General features: G+C 38.2%; 1 protein-coding gene across 5 annotated transcripts; it reads right to left on the bottom strand.

Moving 5' to 3' along the window:
- Positions 1-3,121: 3,121 nt before the first annotated feature.
- On the bottom strand, positions 3,122-7,521 carry LOC147489882 (aconitate hydratase-like). Of its 5 annotated transcripts, none has more exons than XM_086573002.1 (10): positions 7,252-7,521; positions 7,012-7,173; positions 6,399-6,500; positions 4,748-4,802; positions 4,479-4,599; positions 4,197-4,339; positions 4,058-4,114; positions 3,869-3,945; positions 3,611-3,772; positions 3,122-3,392 (listed from the first exon to the last, which is right to left on the bottom strand). In XM_086573002.1, exons 5-9 carry the CDS (start codon positions 4,543-4,545, stop codon positions 3,658-3,660), a joined length of 459 nt encoding a protein of 152 aa, XP_086429128.1. In that variant the 5' UTR covers positions 4,546-4,599; positions 4,748-4,802; positions 6,399-6,500; positions 7,012-7,173; positions 7,252-7,521; the 3' UTR covers positions 3,122-3,392; positions 3,611-3,657. The 5 variants fall into 5 exon arrangements, with proteins under 5 accessions (XP_086429128.1, XP_086429130.1, XP_086429129.1 ...); XM_086573004.1 differs by having other exon boundaries at positions 7,012-7,162; XM_086573003.1 differs by having other exon boundaries at positions 4,479-4,596; positions 7,012-7,521.
- Between the last annotated feature and the right edge of the window lie 6,218 nt (positions 7,522-13,739).

The raw sequence follows: 13,739 nt of genomic DNA, 5'->3' as shown, positions 1-13,739 counted from the left end.
TATAGGGTTAAGCCGTTAAGGAGACCCCAACCTATATATACTAGCAAAATGCACGTGCTCTGCACATGAACGATACACAAAACTTATTGAAGAGAATGTGAACATAGTTATCAAGAGGAGAGTTAAGCTGTTCTATATTTAACCATAGTGTCTTCTGCGAAATTTTCATAGTTCCTGTCCTTTTGCACCTCAATGCCCAAAGTTTGTACAGTTGGAGTGGATTCAGATTCAATCCATATTTTAAGAGATCCTTGCTCCATTGCACTCTAAATACCCTGAAGGATCACTCATCATTCAGCCAAGTAACTTGTACTCTCTAGCAACCTGCAAGTAATGAAATGTTGTTTAAGTAACTTGTACCACGAATGAAATGTTGTTTATATTCAACATTCCACACTTTTATTATGCTTTATATACTATTTTCAATCGTTGGATTAATAGCTTTATATACTTCATTAAAAGCCGTTCTTATTGCTATAAAAGGTGATCCTTTAATGTGACGAACGCTTATATAATAAGCGTGGCTCAAAACTATAAAACATTTATTGGTTTCCTATATGAAACATGGTAGGAAGATGATAGTATAAAACGACTATTTTTTTAAGTAGATCTGCCCCATACTTAAATGCGCACGCTTTTGTTATGAGATGCTTATTATGTTGTTTGTGGTTCTTTGTGACATTCATTTTGGTATACATACCCAAGTATTTTCAAATGTGTGACGTATGTCGGAATTTCTAGTAATTTTATTTTGAAGTAGTTGTTTATAGTAGGAAACAAAATGCAGTCAAAGAATCAACACGCCTAAGATACGTCAACCATTAGATGCGCAATTATTCCGCGCACCTTGGTCGATGCATTTTCACAGTTCTCTGTTGGTCCATGGTGACTATAATTTGAAAGAATAGAATTTTAAATAATAGACATATAAGCATAATTAATAGCCTAATAATATTCAAAACAAAAAACATTTTATAACGATAATGACATATGCATAAATGATAGCCTACATACAACTTGGTATTCATGCATAAGTGTACATAGTTGGGTAGCAGCCACCCGTCCTTCAAACATCCTATACTTGGGAGACAATGTAAGAATTGCCTGAACATCGCATAAGGGAGCTCGGTAGTCCTCTAGTGCCAGATAGAAACAAAACCGGAGTTCCAAGCATTCCAATGCAAGCTTGAAACCAAGAACACGGTTTATTTCTGCCAGAGCAGCTTCAACACTTTGCTTCCTCATTAGGCATGCAGCCCGATACATGTACAGGTAGTTAAATATTGGATCCAATTTTGTTGCCTTGTCAAGATTATCACACTTCTTCTTGCCTTCACAGTATAGTGCTCTCTCCTGATACATCCATCCAAGAGGGTTAAAGGAGGAAATCACAGAGCTGAGCTTGTCGATTCAATAGCAGAAACTGAACATAAAATTCACATTGAGGAAAACACTATTTCTCCTTCCAATTAGATAGTAGAATTGAAAAAAGAGCATCATTTAGTCAACTGGGATCAGCCAGTGAATCAGTAACAGACCGTTATGACCAAATTGATTTACAGAACCCGCAATCCCACATGCGAAAAATAATGTTTAAATTCTGATTTCTAGCCATTAGCTGAGCGTTTTTTTTTTCTACACTTGGAAAAGTTAGGAACTACCATACCCCCTGCCCCTTCACATCCACACACACAAGTTTAGCACTATATATCAGTACGGGTTATGATTTTTCAGCCGAGTTACTACTTACTAAGTACTGGTACTGATCTATGCTTTCAATTGGAGTCTACAGGAACTGGGTGGCAGAAACTATGTTATTGAATCAGGGGTGTTCCCGCGTAACACAAATAATACAGATGTAAAGTTCATACGAAGCTGAAGTTTCCACATGTGGTTTCCAAATGATACAAGCTTCTGTTAAATGACAGTGGCAGACATAACCAATAAGTAAGGAATCTCAGGAAATCAAATAAGGAAGTTCACCTGTCTCCTTCACTATTCACGAGACGATAAGCATTTGTGTGTATGGAGGGAAGCCCCAAGAACCTACGCAATTCTATAGCAGCGTCAATTCTATAAGGTCCACTGCTTCTTCTCTTGAAGTAACAAAAGATGAAAGTGTCCTGTCACAGGCATCTTTGAGCCTTTAACAGCAAAATTTATTGGAAAATATCAATAATTCCAAAAAAAGATCAGGACAAATTTCATTTAGACTCTCAGTTTCACTAAAATCCCTGATTGCCCTCATACCCGATGGAGAAATGCCATTTCTGGAAATATCTGTCTTCTTGAAGTGATTCAGTAAAATCCCCATTAAGCAATGAATTAAATGCAGCTGACAGGGCGACAATCTTCTGTCGGTCACAGGTTATTCTCTCATCTTCAATTTGAAAGAAGATAGTTCGACACACTCGCTTCTCATTTATCCCATATATTTCAGGGGAATTAAAATCCATACCAGTGGGAAGCTATGAGGCAATGCCTATTGGCCCAAACTCCTGAGCACATTTACCACAAGAAGCAAGCAACTCAGATATTAGCTCCTCACCTAGCTTCTCGTACTTTAACCACGCCCCAAAAACAATTTTCTCATGAATTGTGCTTGCTTTCTTCCAAGCTAGAAGGAGACTCCTCCGTAACAGTTTGACTTCTTCAAGCCCTCTAAAGACTTGGAACTGTAGCAAGTAAAGGTTCGACCTCTTGTGACGAGGGTAAGACTCAAGTTCTTCATGAATTTGAGCTAGAACTTCTACATAATCGACAGGATTATAAAATGGGAGAATAGGCGGTTCGGGGACCTTGATGAGAGATTCTCTAAGAACATACAAATGAACTCAATATCATGAAAAGGAAACCAAGCTAAATAATAAAAAAAGTACTTACATCGAAGAAGGGGAAAATAGAGGGGATTTAGTAAGCTTTCCTCTCTCAACTTGAAGCCATGACTGTGGATTGAGTGCATGGAGTTGGGTTTCTTTACAAGCTTCTGGCAGAATTTTTTTTCTCATGGGGCATAACAGAAAGAATAAGTCTCTGATCTCCACAACTCCAAATGGGGTTCTCTCCAAAACTCAGAAAACAAACTTTGAAGAAAAACTACATTTAAATAAGGAATGGCTTCTGCACAGTCTGAAATCGAACATAGATTGATTTGAGCTAGTAGAGATGCACCCACCAGTATAGTAGAAATTTTACAGAGAAAAAGAACACATGTATCTAATGAAAGTATATTAATGGTTATCACATCTTCATGCACTGACTTCATTTCGTACTTATCTTACATAAGCATAATATGTATCTGTAGCATCTTGCACTCGATATCCTGGATGATTCAGATGCGACGAAGTGAAGCCAACCTCTTCTCAAGATCTTCAACATCAGTGGAATTAGACCTGCATATTGCACAAGTCAACAAAAAAAAAGGATATGATCATTACATAATAACATCATAAATAATAATAGATATATAACTTTAAGTCAACTAAAGCAGTGCATTTTCCATTTAGTAAGTCCCCAATTGATGCTAAATATATGGATTGTTGATGACGTCCCCTTGCTAGATTTAACCATGTTTTCATATTTATCAATATAAATAACACTTTCGACTGACCTTCACTTCTTTGACAGTTATCTTCGCTCCTAAAGGTTGGATCTCATTCAAGAAGGTGGAAAATGTTGTCCCGCAAGGTAAGTTTCATTGAACCCAACTTTGCTGTCCAAGCAAGCATGCCAGTCGGTTTTCATTTCACTTAACACAACTCGGTCATGGGGACTGCCAAGAGTCATAAGGGCCAAGAGAAGAGATTGCTTATGAACTAACCAAAAGTGGTTACTAAAAACAATGCAACTATAAACAATTTTTTTTTACCTCTTAGGACCTGATACCCATGGCTGTAGCACAAGATTCAATTCTAGATAAGAGGAGTACACTCTCTCAATCTGAGGCTATGTACATGTTAGAAACCATACGTTAAGAACCTTCATCCATGATCATGCTAGGAAAACAAAAAAAAAAAAAAAAATTGTAAGAAGACCAAGCAGTATAAAATAAGTGTACCTCGTTGTAATCCACAAACATTTTATTCGCCTGTAGATAGGCCTCTATCATAGAGACCTAAATTTTGAATGAAAAAAAAAGTTGGTCAATATGGGATAAAATCATAATACAAATCATCTAGCAGTAATAAAGGACTCACAGTATCATCACTTATTCTAGCCAACTTCAAGTATTGGAGAGTAACATGATCAACAGGGAAAAATCCCATAGTTGCTCCATACTCAGGAGACATATTTGCAATTGTAGCATGGTCAGCCAATGAAAGCTTACTCATGACTTCCCCTGTGTACAAATATACAGTTGTGTCCAATTATATAAATTAGACAAAATATAGTACCAGACATCAAAAAGAATCAGCATGGACAAAAGCACGCACTTAAATAGGACTAAAGCATAAATTGAACGTAAACACGTAGCTTACCATAGAACTCCACAAATTTTGCAAAGGTGAATATCAAATTATAGCTAAACAGAACTGAGCAGTGCATGATCACAACTCACCTCAACATGAGGCAACAGATCAGATTTGAGATATACACCTACTGATGAACAATATATGTACATGAGATCGTACGGAATCAGTTATTAGTGCATATACTTAAGACTTCTTTGGTTGACAATTAGAGATTAAGTAGATCAAATGATGTCCAATCACAAAGGTGAGAAGGCTATTGGGATTTAGGATCTTACTGTTCAAGTTTTGGTAGCGCAGCCAGTATTGGTTCTACTTCCTCTGCCTCTCGTCCTAAATTCCAAAAGTTATTAATTGAAAATGGGAAAGAAATGAATTCTTATGTAGTAAATGCCTCCTTGAAAGCCATGGAAATGAGTATATTATGTGGAGTTCTATGGAAATGAGCCAATATTATGTGGAGTTCCATGGAAATGAGCCAATATTTACGTTTTACATTTTATATATTTGGGTAAACTCGCACAAAAAAAAAAAAAATATTTATCTTGCAGTAGTATCTGGACAGAAATGAAAAGCAATCAGACTGTACAATGAGAGAAAATGAAGAAACGATACCCGGAAATTAGATGTTCTGAAGTTTTATGCAAGCATGTTAAAAATTAGAAGTATTTAGTTTGAATAAAAAACTAAACTAAACGAACAAAGAAAAAAATAATAATCATATAAGAATCAAATTATGTCATACCTTGATAATGGCTACAATTTTTTCAGACGTGTAGCTTTGTCTAGTAGAACTTGACAACTAAAACAAAATATATGTGTACTCTGTCATCTCCTAGAGTGCATAAGGAATGGTAACCTTTCCCAATGTAATGGTCAGATAAAATTGGAAAAGGTTTAGTATGGGAAATTAATTGGGTTGGGCCTATTTTTCTATTGGAATAGTAATTAAAAAAACTGTGGTAGCAAGTTAGACCAAATCTATTTAGTTCATAATATACTTGATATAATTTGCACAAACATGATCTGATAGGAAAATAACTCCTTATATCGTAAGGGTAAAGGGCTCTACAAAGAATACCATGTATCCTAGTACTTAATGTTATTATTCTAGGTACTGAATCAAATCAATCGGTCAAATCTATCAAATATTTGCTTGATGGTCAACTGCATATGATTTTAGTACAATCAAATTATTGAAAAAGGGGAAAATATAAGTTTTGTTTTACCTTTCCTCTGCCTTCCTTTTTGCCCATAGCACTGGAATTATTCGGATTTACAGTTTCACACAAAGTGATCAACTCACATGTTCTTTACCGAAACAAAAAATCAACTCACCTGTTGAGTCTCCTACTTTTACATTGGTTTCAACTTTCAAGTGTGCTAATTGTGGGCCAGAATCCTCTCCAACATATAAGCAAATGTTGTACAAATGTAAGTTCACGATTCATAATCTGCTTTTACCAGGAAGCCCAACTTGTTGAGGCCTTAAGGGACAGAAACAGTGGGAAACACTCAGACAGCGAGAGTGCAGCAAATGCTGGTCACCCAGAGTGCACTCGAGTAAATGAGTCACACTAATGTTGTTCATTGCTTAGAAAACCTTGGGCATTTCAGATATTTGAAGGATATTTGTGCTAGCACTCAAATTAACTCTTCTGATGGCCCTTAATCAAGTTTTGTTAATTGTGGGTTTATAACCTAAAATTCATTTGATTTACCTCTTGCAATATCTAAACATTATCAATCGTATATGCATCATAAAAACTTAAAGGACAATGCAAACGAAAAAAAAGAAAAGGGTCAATCCATACATACTGCACATTTGCTCTACTCATTATAGAAAGCATTAATACATACATACTGCACATTTTCAATAACACTTTCCTATCCTAAGTGCATGTACAAATAGAAAGCAGCATCTCTCACCTAGTTGAGGGTGGGCAAATTTAACCAAGAACAAATATCTCTGAGCCAGATTAAGCCTCTCGATAGTCCTGTACCTCCAACAGGACCAAAGCCGATGGATACCTGCAATAGGACCAAATCCGATGGAAGGTATAAACCACCAGAAATAATAAAATAGAAATTGACTTTGAAATTTGTTAGACAGAGAGATTTGGGGGAAAAAAAGAAACATACCCGATTTCAAATTATGTAACTTGTAAAGCGAAACATACATGATTTTCAAATTGTGTTCAATAAGCAATAACCATACTTTCTTTTCCACAATGTTTGTGTCTGTTATCTTGTTTTCTAAAGCCTCAATGCCTAATTTCTTATATTTCATTATATGATAGTGGAACTTGTCAAATTAATTTCTCAGTCAGAACATTTGCATTCAATGGATTACTCTATAAACGTTTTTTAAAAGATACATACACTCTCATTGTGGGTGGGAAGTTAATAAAAATCGATGAGCAAAAGCATTCCAGCCATTAAGAAAAAAGGCATTTAATTGGAGTGGTACGTACACTTTAATTTGGTGATTGCGCTTAGTTGAATTTCCTGGAAAAACATTACTGAAAGATTATGTACTAACCTCATGGGCACTGCTGGATGAATCGCGTCTAACGGGCCTTGCCTACTTTGCTTCGAAATATATCTTGCTCTTAATATATCTTGCTCTTATATCTTGATGGATGAATCGCGTCTAACCTCATGGTTACAACTTGCTCTTAATATATCTTCTTCTGTTATTCTCCTAATGGGAAATGTTCCTTTAGGATATAATTCACCATAAAAGGACATAATTCACCATAAAGTGACGATAACTGCAAACCTTGACATTCGTCGCGTTGTAGGCATTTGGTATTTCCGGTGGAATCTACAAAGCAAAGATAAGGAAAAACTTTATGTTCTCAAAAGTATGTTCTCTAACCGGAATTGGAAGCATAAATAAAAAACCAGTACTGGAAAGAGTTCATGAAGAAAAGATGGGAAGTTGAAAGAACTCAGTATTAATGGTAGTTAAGTGGGTATTAATGGTAATTGAAGTGGGTATTAATGGTAGTTAAATGGCAAAAACCGCGTACATGTCAATATAGAGGCGTGGATTTGGTTTTTGCCCTGAATTTACATAAAACACCTTTGTCTGTGTGTTGTAATTGAAGGGTATAAATAGAAATACAAAATTAAATGACGAAATAGTCATTTTTAAAGACATCAATAATATTTTTTGTATTTAATTAGGGGTATTAGGTGGTAGAAAAAAAGGTTGAATCTAATTTAAAAGTAGGGTTAATTATGGTGTATTTTACTAATAGAGATATATATATATATATATATATATATATATATATATATTAATGAACCCTGTCATAAATACAACCAGATGCAACTTCTTCCACTATGCTTTGCAAGCATTTATTCAGTGGAGGAATAAAATACATTGCAATATTATCATTTACAGTCGATAATTTAGGTAACAAGCCTCCTGCCTTATTAGATTCTCTAAACCCAACAAGTCTCCTGCCTTATTAGATTCTCTGAACCCATGGTGTATGTTGCAAGAGACTAATAAACTCATCCTTCTCCTAATAGATGCTCTAATGTTTGAAACCACCACTTTGACACATCCAATCTTCAAGCATGCCTCAAGACCTACATCTATTGTACAAAAATATCGAAATATTTCACAATAAATATCGATAAATCAAGCAAAGATATTTAATTATAACGATATAGTCATTGACATATTCAACTATATATAAATATCAATGATATTTATTGATATATCATGATATGTCAATATATCACCAAACAGTTGAGTTTATTATAATATATTGACGATATATCAACCGAATCTACTTATTGTACACTTTTCTAAAGGTAAATTTGTTTTGCTTAGGTGTGGAGTCAAACCTTGTCTGGTCAAGTTGAGCACTAACATGCCTACCACTAGTGCAACCAACTTGTTATATAAATGTTGGCTCTCAAATTATTCATAAAGTGTGTGGAAATTAAACTTAACAAAATAGAATTTTTGGGTTAATTTGTCCAACCCACATTTGTCACAAGTTTATAAACCCCCCACATTTGTAAATATCACGATTTCCCCCTCCCCCTTTCCGCGCCGTCTGATTTCCATCCCAGTTTTGTTGGTATTTCACCTAATACCAAAAGTACCTCTTGTATGTACCAGTGTACTTGTACCCCTACGAACGATCATCATTGGGTACTACCATAAGAGCCGCCCACTAATGAGGCGTGCTTGTTTGCCCACTACCATGGCAGTCCTGCTTGCCTACTAGTAAGACGTACTTGCTTGCCCGCTACTGTGGCATCGATTGCCTACTAGTGAGGTGGGCTTGCTTGCTTGCCCGCTACTGTGGCAGTCCCACTTGCCTGCTAGTGTGGCATTTGGACATGCCCTCTATTGGAGCAATGACATTGCCCACTAATATGACACCCAAGTTATATATAGCAAGTCTGGAGATATGTCAAGGGATTTTTTCTATATGAAGCTTTTGGAAAGATTTCATACAAAGAGGGAAATATCTCATCAAATAAGAAAAGAGTATTTTAAGCAATAAGATTCCTATAAATACCCAACAATCATTTCAAACAAAGAACTACGTTCATTTGAGAGACTTGATTCCAGAAAACAATTTGGATACGTAGGCAGCCATTAAAGGTACAGTCTTAACAATTCATTGCAACAACCTCCTTTACGAAACCATTGGTGTGTTTGGGCGAGTTTCTACCCAAACATAATTGGCGCCGTCCGTGGTACCGTCCTTATTGACGGGCCCTCTTCCACGTTCCTTCTTCCAAGCACCATTAATGGCAAAAACTACAAGGTCTCAGGTGAACAACAACAACAACAAGACGAAAATTTGGAAGTACTAATCAATCATGAGGTGATAGAACAACCTGCTGCAACAGATCTACAAGATCAGCCTTTTCAACTCCAAGTGCCACGACAACTCAGATTTAGACATCTGCCATCTCAGGCTCCAGTAACTCACCTTCAAGATCTAGATGTTACAAATGCAAACGAAGTAGATCCGGAAAATATGGAGATAGGAGATGAAGACGTCTTGCTAGGAAGTACCTTGAGTCGAGGTTCAAAGAGAGAAGGAGATATAGCAACTACTTGCGTAGCAAACCGGACAAAAGGAAGCAAGTACAAAGGGATTACGCCGATGCTGCATCTTCCACACCGGCAAGAGCTCCCAGATCCGGTGAAAACCGGAGTGTATCCAACCGACTACAATTTAATTACGGTACATCCCGTCCATTGGAGCCTGTCCCTAAGAATCATCACTCAAGGTCAAGCAGACATTCATCTCATTCAAGAAGACGATCCAAATCTCGAAATACCAACAACACTAGGCGTAGAAGTGGTCATAACATGACAAGATCATTGAATGTTGATCATAGCACATCAGAAAGGTGGACAACATCCACCATAAGACGCAATATTGGACGCCAAGATCAGGACCTCAGAGACGAATTGCAACATGACCTTAGACATGGCTTGAATGCAGCAAACTGATACAGACAAGTTAACGACGGTCAACCCAGAATATGGCGACACCAAAGAAATGGCTCCCCAGTTCGACAGCCTAGCCCGTTTTATTGGCATAGGTCTCGCAGCCCAAGGAACTAGCCAAATATAGAAGCAAGCAACAACTGGGGGCGACAACACCATGAGATGCAACGTAGTGAAGTTACTCCTCAAGTCGTAAATCTAGAAGCCACAGGTGCACTATTCATGGAACAACAAATCAAAGACATCATCAAGAAAACAATGACCAATGTGGGTGTCACTGAAGCACGATGGAAAGACCTTGCAGTGAATGAAGATGTCGTCAGGAGATTTTCCTTAAAGATACAAAATGCAGAGCATCAGAAAGGATTCAAACAACCAGACCTTCCTACGTTCAACGAAGCAGGAGGAGACCCGAACGATCATGTTATGGAGTTTAAAAGCAGGCTAATTCTATAGCGCAAAGATGACCCCCTCCTGTGCAAACTTTTTTCGTCTACGTTAAAAGGAGAAGCTCTACGTTGGCTTTCCAGCTTGCCAGCTCAATCTATCGCGTCATTTCAAGAATTAGCAAACCAGTTCACAGATTGGTTTAAAGCATAATTGGACACGCCCTAAGGATGTCAACATCTTGCTCAACACCAACATCAAAAGGATGAAGCATTGGCAAAGTTCGTAATTTGTTTTCGCCAAGTGCAAGCAGAGGTCACCGATGTCCCTAATGTAATGATCATTCATGCATTCAAGGAGGGAGTCCATTTTGATAAAAACGGAATTTACAACTCCCTTGTACGGGACCCCCCCACAATCAAAATCCGATTTGTTTGCACGAACACAGTAGTTCATTAACGTGGAGGAAGATGTTAGATCAAAAGCCTCAAGAGACAAAGACTTTCGGAGTAAAAACTCAAACGAAGGTAAAGGCAAACAGAAGCAGAACATATTGGAAGGGCCACAACAGAAGTTAGAATACAACAATGTTAACACAGTTCGTGAGGAAATGAAGCTCACTCCATTAAATGTCAAGTACGATGCGATATATGAAAAGATCAAGGGACGCAACTTACTTTTTCCTCCGCTACCCTTGTCTGAAAACACTAAGTCTACACGTGACAAAAATCTTTGGTGTCACTTCTACAATGACTTCGGCCATGAAACAAGAGAGTGCAGATCCCTCAAGGGAAAAATACAGAGGCTAGTCGACAAGGGACAATTAGACGAGTTTGTGCTTTCAAAAACTGTGAAGCAAAATGTAGCAATGACTAGCCACAATATCATACTAGCTGGTCATGCCAAAATCAATGATGTTTCACGAACAAGGCAAAAGTGTAAACAACGAGCCAAGTTTGGTTTCTCGCGGGAATTTTATCACGTCAATAACATTGATTTTGTTGAAGGAATTCGTTCAGAAGCCAAAGAGCCTAGTCCCCTATGTTTTAGTGATAGAGATCTAATTGGCGTCCATCATCCTTATTATGATGCTGTCGTCATCTCAGTTTTCATTGGATTATGGCGAGTTCAGCGCATCATGATAGATACTAGAAGTTCTGTCAGCGTCATTTTTGCAGGTTGCTACAAGAACATGCAGCAGTCAGAAAATTTAATTATTGCAGAAAGTAATCCAATCATTGGGTTTGACAGAAACCGCAACAACCCCAGTAGGAAGATTCTCTCTACCAGTCACACTCATGGACAAGTCCATCGACATTGAATTCCTCCTGATGAATTACAAGTCCCCTTACAATGCAATCCTAGGAAGAGACTGGCTCCACAGCATGGGTGCAATAGTCTCTACCTTTCATCAGGCAGTAAAATTCCCATCTCTTGACAAAATTTGTAAGGTACGTGGCGACCAGATGACTTCCCACAGCTGTCACGAAAAAGTCTTGGAGGAATATCGTCAGTAGGATATACAGGGAAATACAATTCTCAGTAATTCGCAAGCAGTGTCTAAATCAGAATCAATCACGCACAATAATTATACTGCTAGTTCACAAAATGAAGGACCACCGACTATCAACCGCCTCTTAGAAGTTCAAATTGGGAATTTAGGCGGAGAAACAACTTTCATATCGGCAGAACTGATCGAAAATGAACAAAAAGATCTTTGCTTGGTCAGTCGAGCAGATGCCAGGAATCAGCCCAGAAGTTGCATGCCGCACACTTGACATGGATCCTACCATCAAGCCAGTTCGGCAGAAGCTTAGGCACATGGCCCCGGATAGAAAACTCAAAATCAGAGAGGAAATTGATCGGTTACTCTCAACTCAGTTCATACGGCCAAGTTCATATCCGTAGTGGTTGTCTAACGTGGTTGCAGTGCCCAAGAAAGATGGTAAAATGAGAGTGTGCATTGATTTCACGAACCTTAACAAAGCTTGCCCAATTAATCCCTACCCTCTCCCACGAATATCAGAATTGGTAGATGCCACATCTGGCTACCCACGCTTATCATTTACGGATGCGTATTCGGGATACCACCAGATCCCTCTAACTGTTAAAGACCAAGAAGCAACTGCATTCATCACTGACCAAGAGATTTTTTATGACCAAGTTATGCCTTTCAGTTTAAAAATGCATGGGCTACGTACCAGAGGATGATCAACACCATATTCGGAGATATGTTGGGCAAGACAATGGAGACTTAGATTGATGACATGGTTGTAAAATCCAAGCACAGTGGCGATCACATCTCTAACTTACAATCAATGTTTGACAGAATTGACGAATTCAATATGCGGCCCTTTGAAATGTGCTTTCGGACTGATATCAGGAAAATTTCTAGGATATTTGATGACTCGTCGAGGTATTGAAGCTAACCCAGAACAGATCCGATTCATTCAAGTCATGCCCTCTCCAAAAACGAAAAAGGAGATTCAATAGCCCCCCCACAGGGTGCTTAGCAGCACTAAATCGTTTCATCTCTAAATACTCGGACCGGTGTCATCCTTTCTTTCAAACGTTAAAAGACTCAGCAAGGTGGAATGATGATTGTGAAAATACCTTTCAATCAATTAAGAACTACCTGGTCTCGCCACCAATCTTGGCTAGCCTAGCTACAGGGCAACTTGTTGGAGCTTACTTGGCCGCTACAGATACTGCAGTAAGTGCAGTCCTGTTCATCGATGGAGAAGACGGTCGTCTGATCTTCTTCATTAGTAAAACACTAATGGGGGCGGAAAGCAGATATTCGAGAATTGAAAAAATTGCTCTAAGCGTTGGTTCATGCCGCCGACGCCTCAATTTCAGATTTCCAAGGAAGACCGATCAAAGTATACACGTAATATCCCTCTACGCAAAGTTTTTCGTGCCGCGGTGAATCAAGTAGACTCACGGAATGGGACATCTACTTAAGTACTTATAGCATCAATTTTGAACCTCGCGTTTCAGAAAAGGGTCATGCACTTGCATCCCTAATGGTAGATTTCCCTATCGACGATTTTGTCCCCGAAGTCAACCAAGACAGCGGTATCTATAGCGAAACGGCTATAGTTGGGGGCGAGGAAGCCCTGCCAAAACATACTGACCCTTTATCCGATTCATGGATTGTTTACACGGATGGCTCACACAAACATAATTGGCGCATCAAAAATTCGTGGAGTTTGCGTTTGCAAATCCTTACTCCATGCATCAAAAAGTCGTGGAGTTTGCGTTTCCAAAACCTTACTCCATGCATCAAAAAGTCATGGAGGTTGCGTTTGCAAAACCTTACTCCACGCATCAAAAAGTCGTGGAGTTTGCGTTTGCAAAACCTTACTCCACGCATCAAAAAGTCG

This window comes from Coptis chinensis, chromosome 7, assembly GCF_015680905.1.
Source record: "Coptis chinensis isolate HL-2020 chromosome 7, ASM1568090v1, whole genome shotgun sequence".
NCBI lineage: Eukaryota > Viridiplantae > Streptophyta > Magnoliopsida > Ranunculales > Ranunculaceae > Coptis > Coptis chinensis.
The sequence above is the reverse complement of the archived record's forward strand: the minus strand, read 5'-3'. Positions and strand labels throughout refer to the sequence as shown.

Bases quoted from the DNA above. Each gene is read 5' to 3' on its own strand.
- LOC147489882 (XM_086573000.1), bottom strand. From the start codon at position 6,759: ATGAAATATAAGAAATTAGGCATTGAGGCTTTAGAAAACAAGATAACA. The intron at 4,115-4,196 runs GTGAGTCCTTTA...TTCAAAATTTAG, and splicing joins CTAGAATAAGTGATGATACT to GTCTCTATGATAGAGGCCTA. The intron at 3,773-3,868 runs GTAAAAAAAAAT...GACTCTTGGCAG, and splicing joins TGGGTATCAGGTCCTAAGAG to TCCCCATGACCGAGTTGTGT.